The 23,188-nt window shown below is 42.9% G+C and overlaps 2 protein-coding genes across 3 annotated transcripts; both read right to left on the bottom strand.

The window, feature by feature from the left end:
- Window positions 1-520: 520 nt before the first annotated feature.
- Window positions 521-5,047, bottom strand: slc7a6os (solute carrier family 7 member 6 opposite strand). Its single transcript, XM_056412506.1, has 5 exons — window positions 4,817-5,047; window positions 3,881-4,216; window positions 2,801-3,007; window positions 2,219-2,348; window positions 521-1,440 (listed from the first exon to the last, which is right to left on the bottom strand). The coding sequence occupies exons 1-5, from the start codon at window positions 5,003-5,005 to the stop codon at window positions 1,310-1,312; spliced, it is 993 nt and encodes a 330-aa protein (XP_056268481.1). The 5' UTR covers window positions 5,006-5,047; the 3' UTR covers window positions 521-1,309.
- A 6,690-nt stretch (window positions 5,048-11,737) lies between these two features.
- Window positions 11,738-21,011, bottom strand: LOC130192211 (adhesion G-protein coupled receptor G1-like). 2 transcript variants are annotated; one of them, XM_056411995.1, is made up of 13 exons: window positions 20,928-20,972; window positions 20,728-20,837; window positions 20,586-20,646; window positions 20,247-20,334; window positions 19,898-20,026; window positions 18,903-19,049; window positions 16,560-16,614; window positions 16,394-16,485; window positions 15,602-15,720; window positions 14,506-14,786; window positions 14,290-14,392; window positions 13,833-14,137; window positions 11,738-13,737 (listed from the first exon to the last, which is right to left on the bottom strand). In XM_056411995.1, exons 2-13 carry the CDS (start codon window positions 20,795-20,797, stop codon window positions 13,622-13,624), a joined length of 1,566 nt encoding a protein of 521 aa, XP_056267970.1. In that variant the 5' UTR covers window positions 20,798-20,837; window positions 20,928-20,972; the 3' UTR covers window positions 11,738-13,621. The 2 variants fall into 2 exon arrangements, with proteins under 2 accessions (XP_056267970.1, XP_056267971.1); XM_056411996.1 differs by lacking the exon at window positions 20,728-20,837 and having other exon boundaries at window positions 20,928-21,011.
- Between the last annotated feature and the right edge of the window lie 2,177 nt (window positions 21,012-23,188).

Here is a 23,188-nt window from a genome sequence, read left to right as displayed (position 1 = left end):
TGAAAGATTTAAAGAAAATGACAAATTAAGTATAATCACAACAGCCTCAAGTTCGCCGCAGCAAAATAAATCCAACAACCAGCGATGATTTATGCAACGTGTCACTCTACATTGCATAAATCATCGCTGGTGGTTGGTACCCCCTTTTGAGAACCACTGCTCTGGCAGGTCAGAGGTCACTGACCTTTCTAAAGCCTGGATAAGAGGTGGATCAGATTTGACTCCTCCGCATCACCCTGAGTCTCCGCCTAGTTGGGGCCGGCAGAGATGAAAGTACTCCAAACTTTTTAAAAGTAACATGACCAGCACAAAAGTTGTGTACAAAATACACTAAAAAGTATGCAGAAGGACTCAGCTTTGCAATGTTTATTATACTTACAGTATTTCAAATATAAATGAGCTATTGGCTTGTATTAAACATTGAAAAGTCAAACGTACCAAATTGTACTGGGCATCCAAAACATATGTAATGGTCAACTACCAAACAGTTTGTGTTGCGCCATGCAGGACAAACTCACACTGACATGTTTAAAGTTTATTTTGAAAGCTTTCTTTTTATACACATCTACATATATACAAAAATTGTAATTCAACAAGCATCCAATAACTTCAAAAGGGAGTGGGGGACCAAACTCACACACCCATAACAAAAACAATGTGTCACACTTTCACATTGTGCCAAAAAACTAACACGCACAAGCACACGCACACTACCATGCACAAAATGCAGCCTAAATCGCAACCACGCACAGCCCGAGACGTCTCAGACGAAAGTGTTAACAGCACAAAGCATACAAGGCATATCACGCTAATGTGCAACATTTCTTAAACACATGCCCACATTGAACAAACACCCACGCACAAATTCACTCCACCACAATAAAAAAAACAAAGACACTCTGGATCCTTTTGGAAATATCAGCTACTCCTTCACCAGCTGTGTGGGGAGGGACGTCACCATTAAAAAAAAGGAACGCTCAGATTTATGGCGTGTATTCAATCCTCTAAACCAAGTTGATATTAATTTTATTTTGTTTTTAGTCTCGACTTAAACAAATACTTCGGCCACAAAATAATTGAATTTAGTTTCCTGGTGAAAATTAAAAAAGGTACCATTCCTTGAAATAAAGGATGCCCTTAGTCAAGCAGCTTTCCTCAAATCTAATGAGTTGCGATGCTACTTTGAGACGGGATTTATTTAAAGTTGCTGTTTTCGCTCCATGCTCGCCAACAGGGAGTATGCCATTATCTGTCTCTCTGTGTTTGTGTGTGTCGGGGTCCACCGGCAGGTGCGGGTGAAACAGACTGATCAATCAGAATTATATTTGTCCTCCTCTTCCTCCTTGTCGTCTTCACCACAGCGGCCCAGCTCAAGCAGCACCTCCCTCTGGTAGCGGCCCCAGCTCCTCTGGCTGTACGAATGCTCCTCCTCTCCGTAACCTGCTCAACAAAAGATGACCCTCAATCAGCAGCCCGACAGTCACCACGCTACGAGTCCTGGAGATGTCTCGTCTGATCTTCTGACCGAGAGTTTATGCTCCATGTGGGTCTCATTTTGGGTGGAAAGGAAACGATGTGCATATTTCTAACAGTCAGACGTGTTAAAATTTGTCTTCATGTCAATGGAAAACACCACGAGGTCCAGTAAAGATGGACAGGAAAGACCATCTTTACTGGATCTCATGGGACAAACCAGAAGAGGAGCTACAACCTACTAAGACTGGACAAACATTGTTTCCACCCGACAGATCTTGGTCTCAGGGAGAGAGGAGCAGAAACCTCTTGAGAGATAAGACAGAGTGGTCCTGACCAACGCACGGGTCGCCCCACATTTAATTTGGGTTGAAATATATTTTGCTGAATTTCTTCCAATGTCCAATACTCACGGATACACACACGCATATATCTGCAGTTCACCGTTCAGATTGCTTCAAACATCCAGCCTCATGTTTTCAGAATGCTTTGTTTAACATGAGAAATTAATGAGAACCTGAAAACCACGAAGCTTGAATAACCCATTTATCAAACCTCTTCTAAATGTCTGGTTTAATATAAAGTGACGGCAATGTACTCATCTGCTTTAAATCTTTATTTGCGTCAGCTGTCAAAATAAATCGGACCATGACAAACCTCATTAAACGGGTTGAGGGATGGGGCTCGGTCGTACACACCTGCAGACTGGGATAACCGACACGCCGCCAGGAAGATTAATACGTACCGCCGTAGCGCTCCTCTCCTTCGCTGTCCCCATCGCTCTCATCAGGGTAGTCATTCCTCCAGTTGCCTTCCTCGTTTTCATCATCCTCGTCTTCATAAACCTCCTCTTCATAAACCACAACGTCAGGAACCTGGGATAAACAAGCCACAATTATCTGAAAGCCTCCTTTTCGTTGGTTAACCTTCAGAGAACTTTTTGTAATAAAGAGCTTATAGAAATGTAAGACAGCCTCATGATTTCAGCCATAGAAAAATATAAACACTCTTTGACAATCATTTTGTTTTACCATATTAAGTACTTCTAAATGTGATGCATTTGAATTATTTTTAGTTAATTGTTGGCCAAAATATATATACATGTATATTTTAAATGTACTGGTATGCAGAGACCTGCAATACCAGTACATTGGAGAAATAAGGTAAAGATGCTCGCCGATTTGTCCAAATTACAATTGTGTGGTAAGTTAGCACGGAACGGATGTGAGGCTTTCCCCAAGTCTAATTGTTACTTCACCCATGTCTTCATTCACTCACTCCGAGTCCAGCACTCATTCATCTGTCCGTTCCATCCATCCACACACACCAGTTCTCCCTCGTCGCCATAGGCCCTGACTGACAGGATGTCCTGGATCCAGCCGGGCGTGACCGTCTCCTGATAGTAAAGGTCGTAGACGTAGTCGCTGCCGTCGTCTCGGTGCTCCCCCCCCAACCCCTCTCCGCTTATGCTCAGGCGCTCCCGCAGCATCTTGGTGCTGTTACACAGGATCATTTCCGGGTCCGAGGACAGCTCCTTTACAAAAAGTAGAGCGAGAGAATACATCAATATTAGCAATGCCTTAAATTATAACCTCTAAAAGTTGAACTCTTAAGTCCATTCACACATTATCCAATAAGCTCGAGATGTGGGTACCACATGTCAAAGCACATCATCAGTTCATTATTAAATGTTTTGTTTTCTCTTGATCCTCCGATAACAAGACACACAAAAATGTAAAAAAATGCATGTTCTGAAATAAGTCTTATTCCGTCCCTCCCCCCCGCCATTGCATGTTGGAAATCTTTCACTGCAATAAATAAACCCTTTTTAATACACCACTACAGAAGGGCCTGGTTGCTTTCAGCCTCAAAGTATGTACAATCAAACTAAAGTAAAACGAGATTTTATTTTTTGTTTTATCATCAGAAATTTGATATCAGCCCAACAAGTTCGGCACTCGCCATGTTGGGTGCGTCTCTGCCCAACACACATATCCTCACGTGGGCGTTTCATTCTCTCTGCCATGTTGCATTTGAATCAATTAAATTTGTGTCACCCAAAATCACAAATGTGCCTCAGGGGGCTTTACAATCTGTAAAACATACACTATCCTCTGTCCGTACAATAAAAACTCTAAAAAGGGAAGAAGGAAAACACCTACTCCAGGAGCAACATAGGAGGATCCCTTTATCAGGAAGACAGAAGGTCAAGAGTAGAGAATGCACATCATAGCAGGATTGCATCACCCTGACTTTTGATTTTGTATGCTAGATATCCATTAGTTTCAGAATAAAGGGCACTTTACCGCCTGAAATTGTAACACGCTATAAATAAGACTTTGTAAAGACAAAGAAAGTAAAACAATAACAATACTCGGCTACGTTGTCGCTCAAGAGATCCTTTCACCTTCCCGGGCGACTTGTCGTCCTCCACGTCCTCCATGTCCTCGTGCAGGAGATCAACCACCTGGATCTCCCCCAGAACCAAACATTTGTCTGGCTCGTCCTCGGTCTCCCCCGCACTCTCAGAAGCTTCCGTCCGCGGGGTCTGCTGCTCGGCGGGGCTCGACAGGCCTGACCGGTGGCTGGACAGTATCCTGTAGCGTTCCTCCCTCCGGGTGCTCCACTTGGTGCTGCGCAGGTCCCCCGCTACCCGCTGCGAGCTGGCCGCGGAGGGGCGCAGCGCATGCGCCATGCGAGGCCGGGCCAGCGCCTGTCGCACCTGGGTCTGGACGGGGACATCCTGGGGACGGGGACAGGTGGGGGTCGACGGGTCGGACTTAATGACGGCATCGCGAAAACATATCACGAGAACGTCCCAGTCACCCGGTTGAGACCGTATGGTTAAATAAAAGAGTGAAATTAACGCCAACTCGTAAAAAACGTCATATCGAAAAGGCGTCGCGCTAGCTAGTACAACAACTACATTGTAGCAGCGAGGCTATGTTTGCCAGCTAGCCTAACGTGCATTAGCTTTCGTGATCAATTAGTGTGTTTGACAGTGTGCTCCAACAGCTAGTTACATTCCCATGTTGAAGCTACGACCGCTGTACATTATGGATACCATTTCAATTTGTTTAGAGGCCTGCAAACACGTCACAGCTCCAGTCAACGTCAATAAAACGAGCGAGTGATCGCCGCAGCTAATGTTGGCGCATCGTGCTAACAACTGACGCTAGCACAGAAGGCGCTTCGTTTCCCCAACAACTACCGCAGTTTACAGTCGGTAACTTGCCCTGGATAACAGGCTACTCACACGACACCGTCGTACCGATACGCTAACTCGTGTTTATTTGCCCGCGTTGACACTGGTGAGCTCGCGCCGTCGCATCGGGCCTCTTACCTGTGTCGCTACGGTCGCCACGAGTTTGAAGACAGCGTTTTCCACCTCAGCTTCATTCGGCTCCGGCACCACTTCCCCTGAGCTCTGGGACGTCTCCGGCCGGATCCGCTTACACGCCAGCAACAACGCATCTGCGGGGTCGGTGCCCCTTTTTCTCTTTACTCGCAGAATCGTCGTGTTCGGGTCCATGTTGTCCCTCTGTCCGAGTGCGTCTGGCAACTGGCGCAGTAAGAAGGTTTAACTGGAGAGCTCCGCCTTTATTTCCGGGTATCACTGTGGCCAGGGTTGCCAGGTCTGTGTGACAAAACAAGCCCAATGGCCAATAAAACCAGCCCAAAAACCATCCCAATATCAGAACTCAAAATATGCACATAACTCCTTCATGATGCCCCCCTGAGATAGGAAAGTGACCCACTGCGAGGGTTGTCGACGGGGGGGGGAGGGAAGTGTTGGCGTGTACGTGCTGTTCTGGAGTCAGTTTGGTAGGATTTGGGTATAAATAAATTATTTCATTTTAAATATGGATTTTTATTTAAAGATATTCATGTAATTTGCATGCAAAATAGGTCTACCCGAACCAGCGGACACAAAATTCAACCCGCGGCAACACTTCAAAAGTAGCCCAATTCCGCGGGAAAACCGCGGACCTGGCAACACTGACTGTGGCTCTTGAATGAAGACCGGGAAAAGAGTCTCCTGCGCAGGGGTCCGCCATATGAAGCCCTGACGTCACCTCTTTCCATCCTCCTTGTCATCACAAACGTATAGTAATCATGATTATTATTATTACAATAATATGAACTCTTGACAATTACAATTATAATTACTTCCTCAAATTACTCTTTCCTTCGTATCGTAAATGCTATTCCTTGTTTCGTCCTTTGCCTCGTACCAATTATTTAATAAACTCATTCTGCAGTGTGGATTGTTCCATCCTGATAACACAGTTCCTCAAAAAACCTGGCCTGGATCCTGACATCAACACGCGATCTCCAATCTCCCTTTTCGGTCTAAAATACTTTAACGCAGCGCAACTCAAAACCCACCTGGACTCCAACCAAATTTAAATTATTTTAACTTTAAATCTGTCTTTCTGTACACATTACATCCGGAAAGTATTCACAGCGCTTCATTTTTTCCACATTTTGTTATGTTACAGCCTTATTCCAAAATGGATTAAATTCATTATTTTACTCAACATTCTACACACAAAAACCCATAATGACAAAGTGGAAAACTGTTTTCTGCACATTTATTAAAAATAAAGAACGAAAACATAACATGTACATAAGTATTCACAGCCTTTGCTCAATACTTTGTTGAAGCACCTTTGGCAGCAATTACAGCCTCAAGTCTTCTTGGGTATGATTCCACAAGCGTGGCCCACCTATTTCTGGGCAGTTTCTCCCATTCTTCTTTGCAGAACCTCTCAAGTTCCATCAGGTTGGATGGGGAGCGTCGGTGCACAGCCATTTTCAGATCTCTCCAGAGATGTTCAATCGGGTTCAAGTCAGGGCTCTGGCTGGGCCACTCAAGGACATTTACAGAGTCGTCCCGAAGCCACTCCTTTGTTATCTTGGCTGTGTGCTTCGGGTCATTGTCCTGTTGGAAGATGAACCGTCGCCGCAGTCTGAGGTCCAGAGCGCTTTGGAGCATGTTTTCATCGAGGATGTCTCCGTACATTGCTGCATTCATCTTTTCCTCAATCCTGACTAGTCTCCCAGTTCCTCCCGCTGAAAAGCATCCCCACAGCATGATGCTGCCACCACCATGCTTCACTGTAGGGATGGTATTGGCCAGGTGATGAGCAGTGCCTGGTTTCCTCCAGACATGACGCTTGGCATTCAGGCCAATGAGTTCAATCTTTGTTTCATCAGACCAGAGAATTTTGCTTCTCATGGTCTGAGAGTCCTTCAGGTGCTTTTTTGCAAACTCTAGGCAGGGTGTCATGTGCTTTTTACTGAGGAGTGGCTTCCGTCTGGCCACTCTACCAAACAGGCCTGATTTGTGGAGTGCTGCAGAGATGGTTGTCCTTCTGGAAGGTTCTCCTCTCTTCATAGAACAACGCTGGAGCTCTGTCAGAGTGACCATCGGGTTCCTGGTCACCTCCCTGACTAAGGCCCTTCTCCCCCGATCGCTCAGTCTGGCTGGGCGGCCAACTCTAGGAAGAGTCCTGGTGGTTCCAAACTTCTTCCATTTCCGGATGATGGAGGCCACTGTGCTCATTGGGACTTTCAATGCTGCAGAAATCTTTCTGTACCCTTCGCCAGATCTGTGCCTCGATACAATTCTATCTCGGCGGTCTATAGATAATTCCTTGAACTTCATGGCTTGGTTTATGCTCTGATATGCACTGTAAACTGTGATACCTTATATAGACAGGTGTGTGCCTTTCTCAATCATGTCCAATCAACTGAATTTAGCACAGGTGGACTCCAATCAAACATCTCAACGATGATCAGTGGAAACAGGATGCACCTGAGCTACATTTTGAGTGTGATGGCAAAGGCTGTGAATACTTATGTACATGTTATGTTTTCGTTCTTTATTTTTAACAGATTTGCAAAAATTTGCAAAAAACAGTTTTCACTTTGTCATTATGGGTTGTTGTGTGTAGAATGTTGAGGAAAATAATGAATTTAATCCATTTTGGAATAAGGCTGTAACATAACAAAATGTGGAAAAAATGAAGCGCTGTGAATACATTCCGGATGCACACCTGTCAATCCTGGAGAGGGATCCTCCTCTGTTGCTCTCCTGAAGGTTTCTTCCCTTTTTCCCCCCTGAAGGGTTATTTGGGAGTTTTTCCTGATCCGATGTGAGGTTTTGGGACAGGGATGTCTATGTGTACAGATTGTAAAGCACTCCGAGACAAATTTGTAATTTGTGAAATTGGGCTATACAAATAAACTGAATTGAATTGAATTTAAATGTATGAACATTTCAATCCGGATTCAGATCTCACCACAGCACAGATACCTCCTTAATCCAAGTCACCCATGACCTCCTCTCTTCTGATGACCACTCGCTTAACATCCTCATCCTACTGGACCACAGCGCAGCCTTTGACACCATCAACCACTCCATGCTCCTTTCTCGTCTTGAGTCCTCCCTCCACATTATTGACACAGACCTCTCCTGGCTAACAAGTCATCATCATCAATAAATCAAAGTCTGACACAGCCCCAGTCCCTCAAGGTGTCCCCCAAGGTTCAGTCCTCGGCCCCCACCTCTTTATTCTCCCCCTTAACAACATCATACGCCACCACGGTCTCCACTGCTATGCCGACGAAGCACAGCTTTACAAGTTGGCTTTATTCCAGGTCGTTACCTGGATGCAAGCCAACTTCCTCAACATCAGCAACAAATCTAAAATCCTCATCATCGGCCCCAAATCGCTAAACAAATTGCACCACAACGTTCCCCTCTTCATCAACAGTGCCTCTGTTCCTGCTTCCACACACATCTGTAACCTTTGCGTCATCTTTGATCCAAACCTCTCTTTTGAACGCCCATGTCAAGCACATCGCAAAAACTGCCTTCTTTTGTCTTAGAAACATTACCCATATACGTCCCTTCCTACTGCAACATCATCCTGTACGGCACATCCTCGCCTTCATCACCTCTCGACTGAGCTACTGCTACATTATCCCGTACGGCACATGCACCAAAATCATCAACAAACTATAGAATACATTCAGAATACAGCTGCTTGTCTCCTCTCCCGCACCAGAGATCACATCCCTCCAATCTCTCAAAAACTCCTCCGGCTCTCCAAACAGCAACTAATCTAGTTCAAGATTCTCCTCATCACATACGAAGCCCTTCACAAACTCGCCCTTCAAACCTTCCTGACCCCCTGCCAACATGCTCCCACCTCAGATCTGCAGACGCCAACCTCCTTACCCTTCTTACTCTGTCCAAGCATCGGACCTGCGGGTACAAGGCCTTCCCAATTGCTGCCCCCTCCCTGTGGAACTCTCTCCCCCATCACCTCAGACATTCTCCGCCACTCGCCACTTTCAAAACAGCACTAAAAAAACGTTGATTTAAATCTGCATTTAGCCTGGGATACTACTTTTTATTTTGTTTCTCACTATTGTCATCTTTCTTGTTTTGCTGTCGCTTATTTAGTTGTCTTTACCGTGTAAAGTGTCTTGAGTACCATTTAAGATGCTATACAAATAAAATGGATGTTACGGTCCATCTCACATCCTCTGTCCTTAGGGAAGGCCAGCCCACAGAGCAGTTACAGGGTTCTCATTTCATTGACCCGCAGCTCTTATATTTGAAGAGTGATCATATGGAATATAATACAAGGGAGCATTAGTGTAAGGGTAATTATATTATTATTCTAAATGATAATAAGCATAGCAATAATACTACTACTACTAATAATAATAATAATAATAATAATAAAGGAAAGTCCAAAATCCACAATTTAAGTACTTTTTTTGTGTGAAAACATGTTTTTAAATGTATCTCATGGATATATTATATTTACTCAGTGTTTGTTGATCAGCGTGGCAGCGCTGTAATTTCCATCTTTTTATAGATGAATACATTGAAACTTGCATTGCCAGCAGATAGCGCTCTTGTGCCACTGTTCCATCTCGGTTGCATGGACATTGGCAGCACATGCAAACGTAAACGGCATGGGTCTAAGCTAAAACCGGTGTCTCCACTTTTAGTTTATATATATATATAAATATATATATGTACTTATATATATATGTGTGTGTGTGTGTATAACAGACTGTTTCAGGTGTTTTGGTGTTGCAGATGATATGTCCCTTCGGGGATGCCGTAGAGAGAAAAGGTACGGTTATCCCACTGCTGCCACCGATGTAACCGAGCGTTATGGGTTTGTCTGTCACATGAGAAAAAACAGATTCGGGAAAACAAACGTGTCGCTCAGCCCACGGCTTCACTCTCTTTATTTTTCTCCAACACTCCCGTACATTTTCTGTCTACGGCAAACCCGAAGGGACATATCATCTCCAACAACAAAACACCTGAAGCAGTCTGTTAAATACCCCCCCCCCCCATAATTAGAAACGTCTCTGTTTCGTAACCAACAAAGGAAAAGAAAATAACACAGATCATCGAGAGAAACCAATAAATGAACATAGCTAACAGGATAAACCTAACCATAACCAAAATACCTGAAACAGTCTGTTACTTATAATATATGTATATATACATGTATATATATATATATATATACACACACGCACACACACACACACACACACATAGTATGTTAAACCTGTTGAAGCTTGCGCTTTCACTGATTGGAGAGGTGATTTATTACTATTTGGAGAGGTATCGTATGAGCCACAGCTGGCCTATAGAGGGCCACAGGGCCTGGCCTCACCCACCTTGAACCACAAAAAGAACAAGGGAAAAAAAGTATACAAAAACTATAATAATAATATTAATAAATTATACAAATTGACAATGTTTGTGTTTTGAAAATATATAATATACCCAGTCATATTTGTAAAATGTCGTGCTAACGCCATATGCTGCTTAATAAATCAATGGGGACAGATCCAGCATGGACAGTTACGGGGGTAAGGGACATGAAGCAGAAAAATTAAGAAAACATTAGAACGCCAGGACACACATGGATAACTCCGTCAAGTGAACATCGCTACCAGCTGGACGACGGACACACGATGGCTGTGAAGAAACACAATGAGGTGGTGGATAAAAACAGGCACACTTTAACCCTAACAAGTCGCCACACCACATCCACGTCGTTTGATGAAACCTCAAGCCTATAAAACTACTGTCTTTTGATTGTTCTGACCACAATCCTAGACTGATATGATTAAGAACAAGTGCGAAAAACGTACGGTAATACAAATAAATATTTACAGAACAATAGGTCCTCTGCTCTGACTACATTAGTGCTCGGGCCCTAATGATAATAAAGTAAAATATGCATTTTCGTTATACACAATATGTTTAGGGTTTAAAGTCATTCATGAACCAACTTTCTTTTTTTGGCCTGAACAAGTACTTCAAGGCTGCTTAAACATGTCAGCCTTTTCCTTGAGTCTTGTCTGCCTCTACCTCCTGATTGTCACGATACCAAAATTAGAACTGCCATAAATATCATGATACCTGATACCACAATACCAGAATTCGATACAATACAACAAATACGATACTGGTATATTTATCTATAATAGTAGTTAGGGATTAGACAGCTATCTTACATTTTCTTTTTGAATAAAGATGAATTATTATAAAGCGAGGGAGTAGGGGGGGCTCGTGAGCGTTGCGGAGCAGGTCGGGGAGAAATTCTCACAAGAGCTCAAATAAATGCCCCGTCGGATATTAAAACATATTTGGGGGGACTTGATGACAGAAAGAGTAACTTTTATTCTTAAATGCTGATGAATGAAAAAAGTGGCTCCAGCAAAAAGGGCACTTTTCTCATCCAGGGCAAAAGGGCTGGTGCTTGAGCACCACTAGGGCTCTATCTGTGCACGTGCCTGATTGCATTGATGCCTTGTTCCTACACTTAATGCCATGTCTTTGTGTGAATAAGATGTCCTTATTATGGCAGTGTTGGACTACAAAATGTGTCTTTTGAAGAAACAATGATCTCACTATCCCCGGGGAAGTCGTGCAGCGTGTTAAACAGAGAACGGTGTTGTGGTTTCAGTGGGTTCCGTGTCAACGCTGCTCTACCCAGAACTGAATGCGATTCCAGAGAAGTGCACACAGTAGTTTCCGGTAGGGTGTCTGCTTTAATGTGTAAGCAAATGAATACAACCCACAAGTCAGATGTGGTTTCCCCCTCTCACATCGGTGATATGCTGTAGCCAGCCAAAATATAAATATTGCTGCAGCACAATTCAAAGTTGTGCTGCCCTTGCTTGGAAGAAGAAGTCCAGAATCCAGAGATATATAATAAAAAGTATTTAATTATAACAAAAAGGATCATCAGTACGTTCATGGTGCGGCCGGATGCGCTCACGTGGTTGCAAGGCCACAGAGGGCTCCAATTGATTAGTATTTAGGCAACATGCAAATACGTCAGCAGCACAGCATGCTATTTGATAATCTCTACACGGAGGAGAGGCTTCCCTCATCGTTTGACAGTGTTAATATTAATCTGAATTATTGAATTGGACTGTAATGTCCAGGTCCCTTCAAACCTCAGAATAAACAACACGTAGCAGCTGAAGTATGTGCCGATACGCGTCATGTCTGGCTGTCGAAGGTTACCACTCCGCCTCACCCAAAGCAACACACACACACACACATCATGTTGTTACAATGAGAGAGGGGGACGAGCCCCCCCCCCCCCTGTGAGAAAGAATCAGACGAGCAGATCCGAGGTCAGGACGACGTCACGGAATGTGGGTGCTTGAAGAGCCGGATTTGTTTTGGGAAAGGGAGAGTCGCTTTGGGTTTTGACATGTGCTGACTGAAAAGGACTCCCGCTGTGATTGCAATCACATCGAGCTTGTATTTTACATGTGTGATCAGAGAATAAATCCTCCCGTTGGAAAGGAGAGAACGAGAGAAGGTCGTTGGCTGAATTATTACTTTACCAGACATCCAATTTTGCAAATACCTTACAACAGCACTTCCGGATTTCGGGAAACTACTTCCGGCTTTTTCAAAATAAGATGGTTTCAGAATGATTATTCTTTTGAACCAGCGGTTTTTATGACTAAGTCTCCCATAATCAATACATTTCCATCATACCTGGTCATCCTATAGTTGGATAACCATAAACATCTTACAATCCGCATTACAGTTAGACTAATAATACTCATACAGGGACTTTCTCCTATGTTTTCCAAATACATTCTTCATAATATCCCTTATTACCTTCGCATTGAAAATGCCGGAAGGTTATGTTTTGATCGCCGTGTATTTATTTATTTATTTGTATGCGTGTTATTCGCAAATCTCAAAAAGTATTGAACCGAATCGCATGAAATTTGGTGGGATGATTGTTTATTATCCGGGGACCAGTTGATTAGATTTTGGGATCGATCGGGTCAAAGGTCAAAGGTCATGAACAGGTCAAAATCTTTCGCAGAACTCAAAAAGTATTGAACCGAATCGTATGAAATTTGGTGGGATGATTGTTTATTAGCCGGGGACCAGTTGACTAGATTTTGGGATCGATCGGGTCAAAGGTCAAGGTCAAAGGTCATGAACAGGTCAAAATGTTCTTGAATCGCCTGAAATTTGGTGGGATGATTGGTTATTATCCGGGGACCATTTGATTAGATTTTGGGATCAATCGGGTCAAAGGTCAATGTCAAGGTCATGGAAAGGTCAAACTCTTTTTTTACCATAGCACGATACATTTTTGTCCAATTGGCATGCAACTAATGCCAAAATGTTCATAATTCAATGCCCAATCTTGTGATATGCGAAGGTATGCGCTCTACCGAGTGCCCATTCTAGTTAATGATCATATCTTTCTTATGTATTAATTTAAAACATAGACTTTCTTATTTACATGTGCAAGTATATATTACCACTCCACAATGTGAACACTTTCACGATTCTCCAGGAAGAGATAATAATATTTTTGTTTCCAGTGATAACCCAGTCCACTTCTGATACTACCGTAATCATAAGAATCATAAGTGACGCAACAATAAATAATTAGAAAGGGTTACTGTTCATGATGCATGCTTGCTGATGCAAACTTAATTTAAAGAAGATACATGACATGATTAAGTGTCATTTAACTGCATATGACAGGAGTCCAAAGGCCAGTAAGCACCTAATATAGTTTAACCGCTAATGCGCTTGTGAATATCAGTTATTGAAACTGGTAATCATCACTTTCTGAGTGGAAGGGTCTCTGGTGGAGGAGTTGTTGTCAGATCGAGACTTGCAGGATATCGCCACGGACCACAGGAACATGAACACACCTAGGAAGAGAGAACGGAAAAGCTGTGAATCCTTCCGGCAAATGAAGAAGTAAAACACAGTGGATGCCTTGAACGAGGGTTATGCACAAACTCACCCTGCAGGGAGTTTAGTACCGTGAACACGTAGATCCCCGCGAGGGAGACGTAGGTGGTGCTCGCTAACCCCCAAGGTAAACCCAGCACGAAGCTGAGGCCCAGCACTGTGGCACAGTCCCTCCATAACTTCATCCATTTTTCTCTATTCATCTTCTTCGAGCTGCCGCCTCGACTGCCCGTCCTCAGCCTCCAAAGCTTAAACACCACAAGCCCCAGCATGCAGGAATTGCACAGTATCACCAGACACGGGAAGGCCACAATAGTGACGTAGCTTACCGAAAGCCTGTGGCTGCTCATCCAACATCTGCACGTTGTTCAAAAAAGCATTTTCATTTACATCAAAATAACTTTGAATTCCAAATGACGTGCGAGGAATAAAGCAGTATGCATTTTCCGAGAATTCTAGCCTCACGTGTGGTTTACATTTGTAACAATGGATCTTGGTTTCTTTCTTACATCTCCGCTGTTGAACTGTGATTGTTGGCGTCCCTTGATTCTGGCCTGTATTTTCCGTAAACACCTGAAATCCCACAAACCACTGCAATCAGTGTAGGGAGACCTGCATGAAGAAATGTGAAAAATAATTGAAGTTTTCTTTTGTAATGGAACAATAAATCATAAAACACCCATTATTCCGTTTGAGCACTTTACTCAAGGACTGACTCCACTCACCCCATCCGACCAGGCTGAGCTTGAGCAGGTATCTCCTGACGTAGATGTTGAAGACTTGGACAAGGAGAAGGTAGAGGTGGAACCCCTCTAGAGCCATCCAGCTGAAGGTGGCCAGCAGGGACCAGTGCAAAAAGAGACCCAGACCCCGGCAAACCCAGTCCTCCTCTTTCCCGTTCAGCTGCCACACCCAGAAGCAGCACAGCAGGAAGCTGAGGTGGAGGCAGAGCATCGCTCCGGTTAGTTGCAAATGCACGCCGATAGCCTTCTCGGGACGCCGCCGTCTGAAAGGGAAGAGGTTTATAACAATCATTTTTAGCAGATGCAGTACTATATATGGCTATTTTCATAGGTATTTTCACCTCAATACAGTTGGACTCCCACGTCTCTCACCCAGTCAGTTCTGATGTTACCTCATAGCTACTGCTTGAACGCTGTGCAGGCCGACTGCTTACTTGGCCACACTGACTTTAGACTTTGTCCCGATTCTGCTTCCTTTGACTTTTCTGACAATCCGTATGATCATATATGGGAAATATATAATAAATGACATACCATATGATCATATAGAGGAAATATATATTATGTGACATACCGTATGATCATACAGGCTCACAACAAACATGGGAGCGTAAAATGTATAGATGCAGACATCTACGTCTTTTTTTCACAGGTGTAGGCATTTGTAGTGTTGCAGTCGCATCTATTTTAGTAATTTCCTGTGTTAAGCTTTACAGGAAACGATCAACCCCCAGTGTCGCACGACAAAAAGTCTGCAACATATAACACCGCTCTTTGCAGCCGAAGGCAGAAAACTAGCACACGATAAGACTCTTAGACCCAAGGGGTTGCACCGAGCAGCCGGCGGCCATCAAACCTTTCAGCTCATCAATTAGTCAAAGTACATCAGTATGAAAAAACACAGAAGAAATGAATCCAGTAGTAACACACACTAACAGTTACATCCACATGTCGCTTCACTTTCTGGACCGAAAGCCCGACTGTCCTCTTGGTTAAGCAAAACATTAAAGATATTTGATGATATCTTATTATAATTCACTCTGGACCCATGGATGTCATAATTTAAAGTCACACTCACTGCAGACATATATAGATGATCAAGCTGATGACAGAGAAGAAGATAGTGAGCGCTGATCCAATGTAGGTGATGTAGCTAAGGTTCACAGCATGACTTTCCTCCACTGATAGCACGGGGTTCTGGATGGGGAAAAACATGGAATATAAGTTCAGAGGCCTGATGGAGGCCTTTTCAGCAGATATATTGTAGATATTTATTTAGATATGTCTTCAGTAAAACTCTATGCCTCTATAAAGTATGTTTCTATCTACCTTATTTCTATGCATTTTCAAAATGCAGGCCTTTAAGACAGCAATATCACACACAATCTACACCCACATCAAATTATGTTTGGCTGAAATGGCTAATTTCTTCTGCCTTTTAAATGTGTGCTACATGTTGTTTTTGGGGTTCGAATGGTATTGACAAATCACGTACGAGCAGATCGATTCTTGAGATATTACAAGAACCCGTATCATGCCGGAAATCCATCTAGTCAAGCCTTAAATAGTGATCTTGTGTCCAGCCAGCCAACCAATAGAGCTTAGGTTAGCTGCAATAGCATCAGTCCTATCAGAACTAAAGAGCATTTCTTTGATGAAAGAAGAACAAAAAAACAACTCTGATGATTCTCATAACCGGCTTAGACAAGAGTTTGATTGACGCATGGTATATCCAATCCCCTGCCCGCTATTGTTTTATCTGAAAGTCCCTGCCCCTTTTTTCAAACAGTACCCAATGACAACTCTCAGATGGATCTGTGGGAAAAAGTAGTTGCAGCATGTGGCTGATGACAAAATATTAGCATTTTACCACAAGCACAGCAAAGAAGCTCAGGTGGTTGCAGCTGCAAACAAATTCACTTCCAGTGTCGCTGGTCTCACAGCCGACTGTGCTCCAATAACCTATCAACACACAAGCATGTGATGCAGTATAAATCATCTTTTCATTGAAGAGCCATAAAAGAGTGGAGGCCTACCTGTTCCGTCCTCAAGCGGGGACTCCTGCCAAAACATACAAGCCCCATCCTCCACCTGAAACAAAACAAAATACATGTATTCAAAATCAGAGGCAAGCAGAATTATACATTCTCCAACATGGATGCCTCAATGCTTGTTCTTCTCACAGTAAATTCCTCATTGTTAAATTTTCATTGTTAAAGTATTTTGACTCTTTCAGAGTTATGCCAACAATGGCAACAGTAACTACTACCAATGTGTAAATAATCACTGTTAAACTTTTCACTGTAAAATATGCAGTGTCAAAGTAGCCTACATTAAATAAGTAAAACTCCCCCAGTGTCAATGTGATTGAACACTGCTACAAGACAGTGTACTCTGGAAAGTACACTGTAATCTGGGAATATCTGAATATCAGAGGGATATTGCGGCCGAGTTGAAAGTTAGCTTAAATGTGCGGCACAGTTAAGTTAAGTTCAAGGTGGGCATTATATTGCTGTTTAATTCCATTCAGTCCCCACTAATGTGTGTTTATAGCTAGTTGCAGTGCTGACCTCTATGGGTGTGACCCTGATGGTACGTCAACCCTTCCATAAAAAGGCAGAGGGGACATCGAGATGCCAAATAGGTAAGTTGATGTGTAAAATGTTTGTTGTGAACTTTTTGGGGGAGATTCTCTCATTAAAAAACCCCCAATTTAAATCTTTATTTACAGTCATTTGACTGCAAATAAAGATTTAAATTGTTTTTTTTAAAGGTAATTTCATATTAAATTAATAGTGTCTTGTCCTCTACTCTATCGTTTTTAATGCAAATCTGTATTGGCTCAGAAACCTGGACGAACCTGGACGAAAGGCCTGAAGGAAAGTTACACTGGGATCTCAAAGTTTAAAGATAACATTGTATGCAAACTAAACTAAAATGTTTTTATTTTTAATAAATTTTGATTAAGACTGGATATACTGCTGTTTGTTATCTATTTTTCCCCTAAGACTTTTTGTTTTGTTTTAAAGTGTTAGTAAAGTGAGAAAAGGAAAAACACTTTAAAGTTTTCCTGTTGAAAAGTTATAAAAGAGTCAATTGAAAATAAGTAACTGTTGGATATAAAGTACACTAATAGGGACTTAATACAAGAGGGAATATGTTTCAACAATGGCAGGAGTCAGTTAAAAATCAACACCTGGTGTCAAGTAGGTCTAAAGGTGCGTTCACACCAAAAGCGAAACAATTTTTTCGCGCGACTGAATCCCATGAGAAGTCAACGTACAGACGCTTGTGGCTGCGATAGACGCAATATTTTCCCGGGCGGCGCGTTTGGGGCGACGCAATGTGGGCGACGCATTTACAGCGGCGCGTTTTCAGCGGCGCAATTTTCGCCCCGAGTTGAAATATTTCAACTTTGAGGCGGTAATCTCACAACTCGGGCCAATCAGCTCTTGTGTTCCGCTCTCGTAGCGCTGGAAGCGGAAGTCTTTCAGGCGTAACAGTAACTTCATCGGTGAAAGTGACCGAGCTGAGTGAGCCTACGGGTGATGTCATGAACCCAAACACGAGGGCATTAGTGTGTGAGACGTCCACAACAAATATAAAGCAGAACTAGTGGTCAGTTATTCTGGTGGATGAAGGAGATGATAACGGTCTTTACGGAGACGAGACACAGAGATAAGCCCCGCCCCTCGTGGAGCGTCTCGACGCTTATGGCGAGAACACGGCGAATGGTCGAGCGAGTAAACTCATCCGCTTTGGGCGACGCGAAAAATAGTTTCGCTTTTGGTGTGAACGCACCTTTACGCTTATGAAGTGTAGACATTAGAGTCCTAGTGTCAAATCTGATAAGGCTAACACTTCTCAGTGGAGTGGAGTGTAACATATTAACTCTTAACATAATTGAATTGACTCTGAAATGTGAACACTATGTTCAGTGTCACTTTAACACTCAGTAGATTGGGACCATATGTTCACTGGCTTCCTGTTAAAATGTCATCTTTAAGTGTTACATTAACACTACATTTTACTATTGGCAGCACGGTGGTGTAGTGGATAGCACTGTCGCTAGAGGGGCCTGGGTTTGGATCCCGGTTTCTGTGTGGAGTTTGCATGTTCTCCCTGTGTCAGCGTGGGTTCCCTCCTGGGTTCTCCAGCTTCCTCCCGCAGTCCATAGACACGCAGCTCATGTTAATTGGACTTTAAATTGGCCCGTATAGGTCTGAGTGTGAATGGTTGTCTGTCTCTATATGAGACTTGTGATGGACTGCCGACCTATCCAGATGAACTCATCCTTTACCCAATGTCAGCTGGGATTGGCTCCAGCGCCCTGCGACCCTAATAAGCGGTTCGGATAATGGAATGGAGTTTTACTATACCTGTTTGTTGTGTTTGAAAGTTAGTTTGATGGCTTGTGAGAGGTTCTGGACAGGATGGTTCCCCACCCTCACTACCAGGACCAACCCCCCCAGAACAGTGCTCTGCCTGTCTAGTGTGAAATGTCTCCCTCGAGGCCGAGGGCTCAGCTGAAATGACAGAGAGAGGTGGATGAGAAGACACATGGCGTTAACACGGTGTGTGATCAATAAGGTTCGAATCAAGTTTCTTCACCTCACAGTTCATTCATTTTCATCACCGGACGACTGTGAGCGTGCAGACGTCATGAAATCAATGCAAATCAGCATGAAGTGGGAAATGCTAGCTTGTATAATCTACAGAATGAAGACTAACTCAAATGAAAAGTCCACCCAAAAAATCTGCTCCCTCGGCTCTTTTTGGTCCAAGAAAAAACATTTGTGTCGAATGGCCTTAAGGAGAGCGAGGCGCCCGTGACACAAAAGCACATCAGTGCAAACTTTAACGCAGTCCGAATGAGACAGCGAGATGCAAGTAAAGAGGAAGGAATAGAATATTCGCCAAAAAAGAAATAAAAAAAAGTTATGTACAGTACCTGTAGCTTATCCAAATGTTTTTGCTAAAAAAAGCACTTCCCACTAAGAAATCTGCTGTGCCATTCACGGGAGGATATTCCCATGATGCTTTGTGTGGCAAGACTTTGTGTCAAAGTCTACCTGCACTGATGTGCAGCCATTTTTCCACTCGCCTTAAAGCAGTTCGATAGAAAACCTTTCTTTTCTGGGACCAAGGTGAGTCTGGGGATGTGGGTGCTGTGTACAATTGAGTGTTTTTTGGTAAACTATTCCTTTAAAGAGGACAGAAACATGAAGGCCCTCCTCCTTATCCACCGCCCTAAACTGGAGCCGCTTTTGATTTCGCTAAAGCTCGTAAAATGCAAAAATAAAAATAAAAAGAGAGAGAGAGAGAAAAAGAGGTCTGCAGAGAAATCAAATGTTTGACCTTTAGAGCCACTGACCTTGAAATAAGTGCTGTTGATCACAGTGGCAACCAGCAGCACTTCGTCCTCAGAATCGGCTCCTTTGCTTCTCCAGAGAGCTGAGGATGAGATTTGAACCTTGTGCTGGGGAGTGGGACTCTCTTCGGCCTAAAAAAATACAACACAAAACCCCCCAAAATATTTTGTTCCTCTTCATTTCTGAAGATTGGCTTTTTTCCTTGCTCGTTTGGAGAAAAGACGACACAGCGGGGGCTGATCATGATCCCTGATCATGGGGAGCCAAAATGTTTCTTTTATTGTGCAAATTTCACACGCAACTCCAGAGCCAAGTAAGACGAAAGCTGGGAGCCCAAAAACATGACCTCACCTCTTGCGTCCAGCTCACCCTCCGATGAATGAAGTTGATCATCCTACGGCTTCTTAACCTACAGCTTGCAATTCTGTCCTCATAGCACCTGCCAACACATATTTCAAACATTTCAGCAATCCAAACAATACATAGATAGTATCAGAAGTCTTCTTAGACATAGACTTATTATAACTATTCATTTTAGGGAAATGAAAGAACACAAATACGTCAGCCTTTTCATAACACTGACTGTGGTATTAACAGGTCATGTGTGTTTCGGGGATTGCCAGCACACTCGTTAGACGACAGGGAGCAGCCACATGTGTTCTTTACTGTAAGCTAAAGAGTGAGGGTTACCTGGTCCAGGGGACATCACCTTGCTGACATTTGTCAAAGACATTTTCACAGTTTTCTGAAGCTGTGAGAAGCAACAGAGAAGGACACATGTAAGAGATTAAACCATCAATGGAGTGACAGATATATTTTAATTCCTACGTACTCAAGTAAACAGTGGGGTTTTTTCCTTCCTGTGTTGCACAAATGGTTGAGTAAGAGTCCCCGAGCAGCATTGGATCATGAGTGACTTTGTTTTTTTCTTGGTTTGAAACTCTACAACATTCCAATGGTTAAAGTGGTATTCACCTCATTAGCACACATAAAAAAAGGAAAAAAAGCTAAATAATGATGTTGAAAACTCACCGAGAGCTTGGTTCGTAGACAGCCACGCGAGCACGAGAGAGAAAAGAGAAGTCCACATTGTGTCTCGCCGTCCCTCACACACACAGATGTGTTGACGGTTCCATGCAAACGGAGCGTCAACTACATGCTTGAGGTTTTGCTTGATGAGCAGGCAGTTTCACATCTCTATACATCACATGGTGGTGGCAGAGCCGGGGGTGGACAGCTCACACGGACCACAAGTGATACATAAACCAAAACGTCTGGTCATAGGGAATCTCACCGGTCTTGCTCAGACAGCAAAATGTCTCAATGATTTCAAGATTAGTGATTTATCACTGAGAGAGAGAGAGAGAGAAAGAGAGAGAGAGAAAAAGAGAGAGAATAAAGTCTCCTTTACAATGTGACTGAAAAAGAAAGGGTATTTCACTGTGACTGAATCTCTAAGTTTGGAAAGGAAAGAGAAAAGAGGAAGTTTCCAAATGTTAGTTTTCCTCTGAACCCATGCAAGAAGTATACAAAACTTGTGAAGTGAAACTCACGCGACAACCGCATCATGTTCTTCTGAAGCTGACAGCACACACATATGCAATTCAAATGAGTATTAACAAACGCGTTAATACGTTTTCCGAATGCTCTACTCTGATGAATTCAGATTTTATTCCGAAACACATAAACAACACAGCTTTACTTAAATCCCACTTTAGTTAAAGCTACGCACATGTAATTGGCCAGTGTAACAGAGTTCTAAGTGCACTTGTGATTTCTTATTTTCAATGTATTATATTTTCATTGTGTTTGTTGTTCAACAAGTGGCAGTTGAGTGTGTGTGAATTTAATTTGAATGAGTTTTTATATTAGCAGTATTTCTAAAATCAGTTTTTTCACAAACAACTCTCTGAAACTCTACTGAGTTTTGCCTCTTCTGGGCCTCTTGAGCTTCCGTAGAACCATCTTTTCCTCACAATAGTTCTATATTCTTGAGGATAAGTTGTGGGGTAAAATCATCTTTCACTATGTTGTTATATTCTTTACAAGTGTAACCGTTTATGTTACACACGATAATGGTCTATAATCCGATCACGGTGTCTATCTGTTGTGTGTTAATAATATCGTCAAAAGATGATTCAAATATTTGTCTTGTTTCATTACTTCTTTGGCGCCATTAGTTTTTGCCACTTCCGGCCGCCCTGTCGTATATTTTACCCGTACAATATAGCATATAGTAATAAGTATAAATTCTGTTTTTGCATGTTTAGGAAGCTGATGTCTTCGGCAGGTATTTGTTTTTTCTTTGTAAAGGTGCGTTCACACCAAAAGCGAAGCGCTGTTATCTGGCGCGATAGAGAAAATTACAGGGGGGCGGACGGAGATTTTTTTTTTTCTAACTCAAAATTGTCTGGGAGCCATATGCCGTCACCGGAAGAGCCATATATGGCTCGCGAGACATAGGTTCCCGACCCATGCCCTAGGAGGTCCTTCTGTGTGGAGTTTGCACGTTCTCCCCAGTGCAGCGTATGTTTCTTCTGGGTTCTTGGGCTTCCTCCCACAGTCCAAAAACATTTAGCTTCGGTTAGTTGGAGGCTCTAAATTGCCTGTTGGAATGTTTCTCTGTCTCTTTATGTGCCTTGCAACAAGTCCTTCGCCCCGGTGTTGGCTGGGATTGGCTCCAGCCTCCCTGTGACCGGGATAACTTTGAATAATGCAATGGAATATTGACTTACTGAAATACACAGTAGTTGGTTGACAGTGTTTTAGAAATTGAACTCCACCTTTGACTTTGTAACATCTGTCCTCAGATGATAAAACACAACAGTTGTTTCTAAAGTTATTCTTAAATTAGTTATCTCTTTCTTCACTAACTATTACATTAACATGCTGCTGACTCGTGAGTGCATCAGCAATAATAATATAAAATCACATCAACGGGGTCATTCTGTCTTAATTGAAATGCTTCCTTCCCTGCATGAGCCTGTGTTGTGTGGGTTCCAATGCAATCCTCCCACCCGTGTTGATGTGGATGATATCATTTCTGGTTGCTAGTTTTCTTTGCGGTGTTGATAGGATAGAAGAGTTTTAATTGGATGATTTTACCACAGATTCCTCTGCTAGACGATAGGATAAATATAAAAACGTTGATTTGTTGTCTATTGCCAAGTTCTTTGAGGTTAAAGTGCCATTAAATACTAAATAAAACGTATTTTAAGAAACAAAACCCAGTGTGACTAAAAACATTGAACTTGAACATATTGATGTAGAATTTAGGCCGTTCATTTTGGATG

This window comes from Pseudoliparis swirei, chromosome 4, assembly GCF_029220125.1.
Source record: "Pseudoliparis swirei isolate HS2019 ecotype Mariana Trench chromosome 4, NWPU_hadal_v1, whole genome shotgun sequence".
Classification (NCBI taxonomy): domain Eukaryota; kingdom Metazoa; phylum Chordata; class Actinopteri; order Perciformes; family Liparidae; genus Pseudoliparis; species Pseudoliparis swirei.
This window is presented reverse-complemented; position numbering and strand designations above follow the sequence as displayed.

Bases quoted from the DNA above. Each gene is read 5' to 3' on its own strand.
- slc7a6os (XM_056412506.1), bottom strand. From the start codon at position 5,005: ATGGACCCGAACACGACGATTCTGCGAGTAAAGAGAAAAAGGGGCACC. The intron at 4,217-4,816 runs GTAAGAGGCCCG...CCCCGTCCCCAG, and splicing joins TGGCGACCGTAGCGACACAG to GATGTCCCCGTCCAGACCCA. The intron at 1,441-2,218 runs GTACGTATTAAT...TTTGTTGAGCAG, and splicing joins AGGAGAGGAGCGCTACGGCG to GTTACGGAGAGGAGGAGCAT.
- LOC130192211 (XM_056411995.1), bottom strand. From the start codon at position 20,797: ATGCTGCTCGGGGACTCTTACTCAACCATTTGTGCAACACAGGAAGGA. The intron at 14,393-14,505 runs GTGAGTGGAGTC...TTCTTCATGCAG, and splicing joins GCTCAGCCTGGTCGGATGGG to GTCTCCCTACACTGATTGCA. The intron at 13,738-13,832 runs GTGAGTTTGTGC...CTCTCTTCCTAG, and splicing joins GGTACTAAACTCCCTGCAGG to GTGTGTTCATGTTCCTGTGG.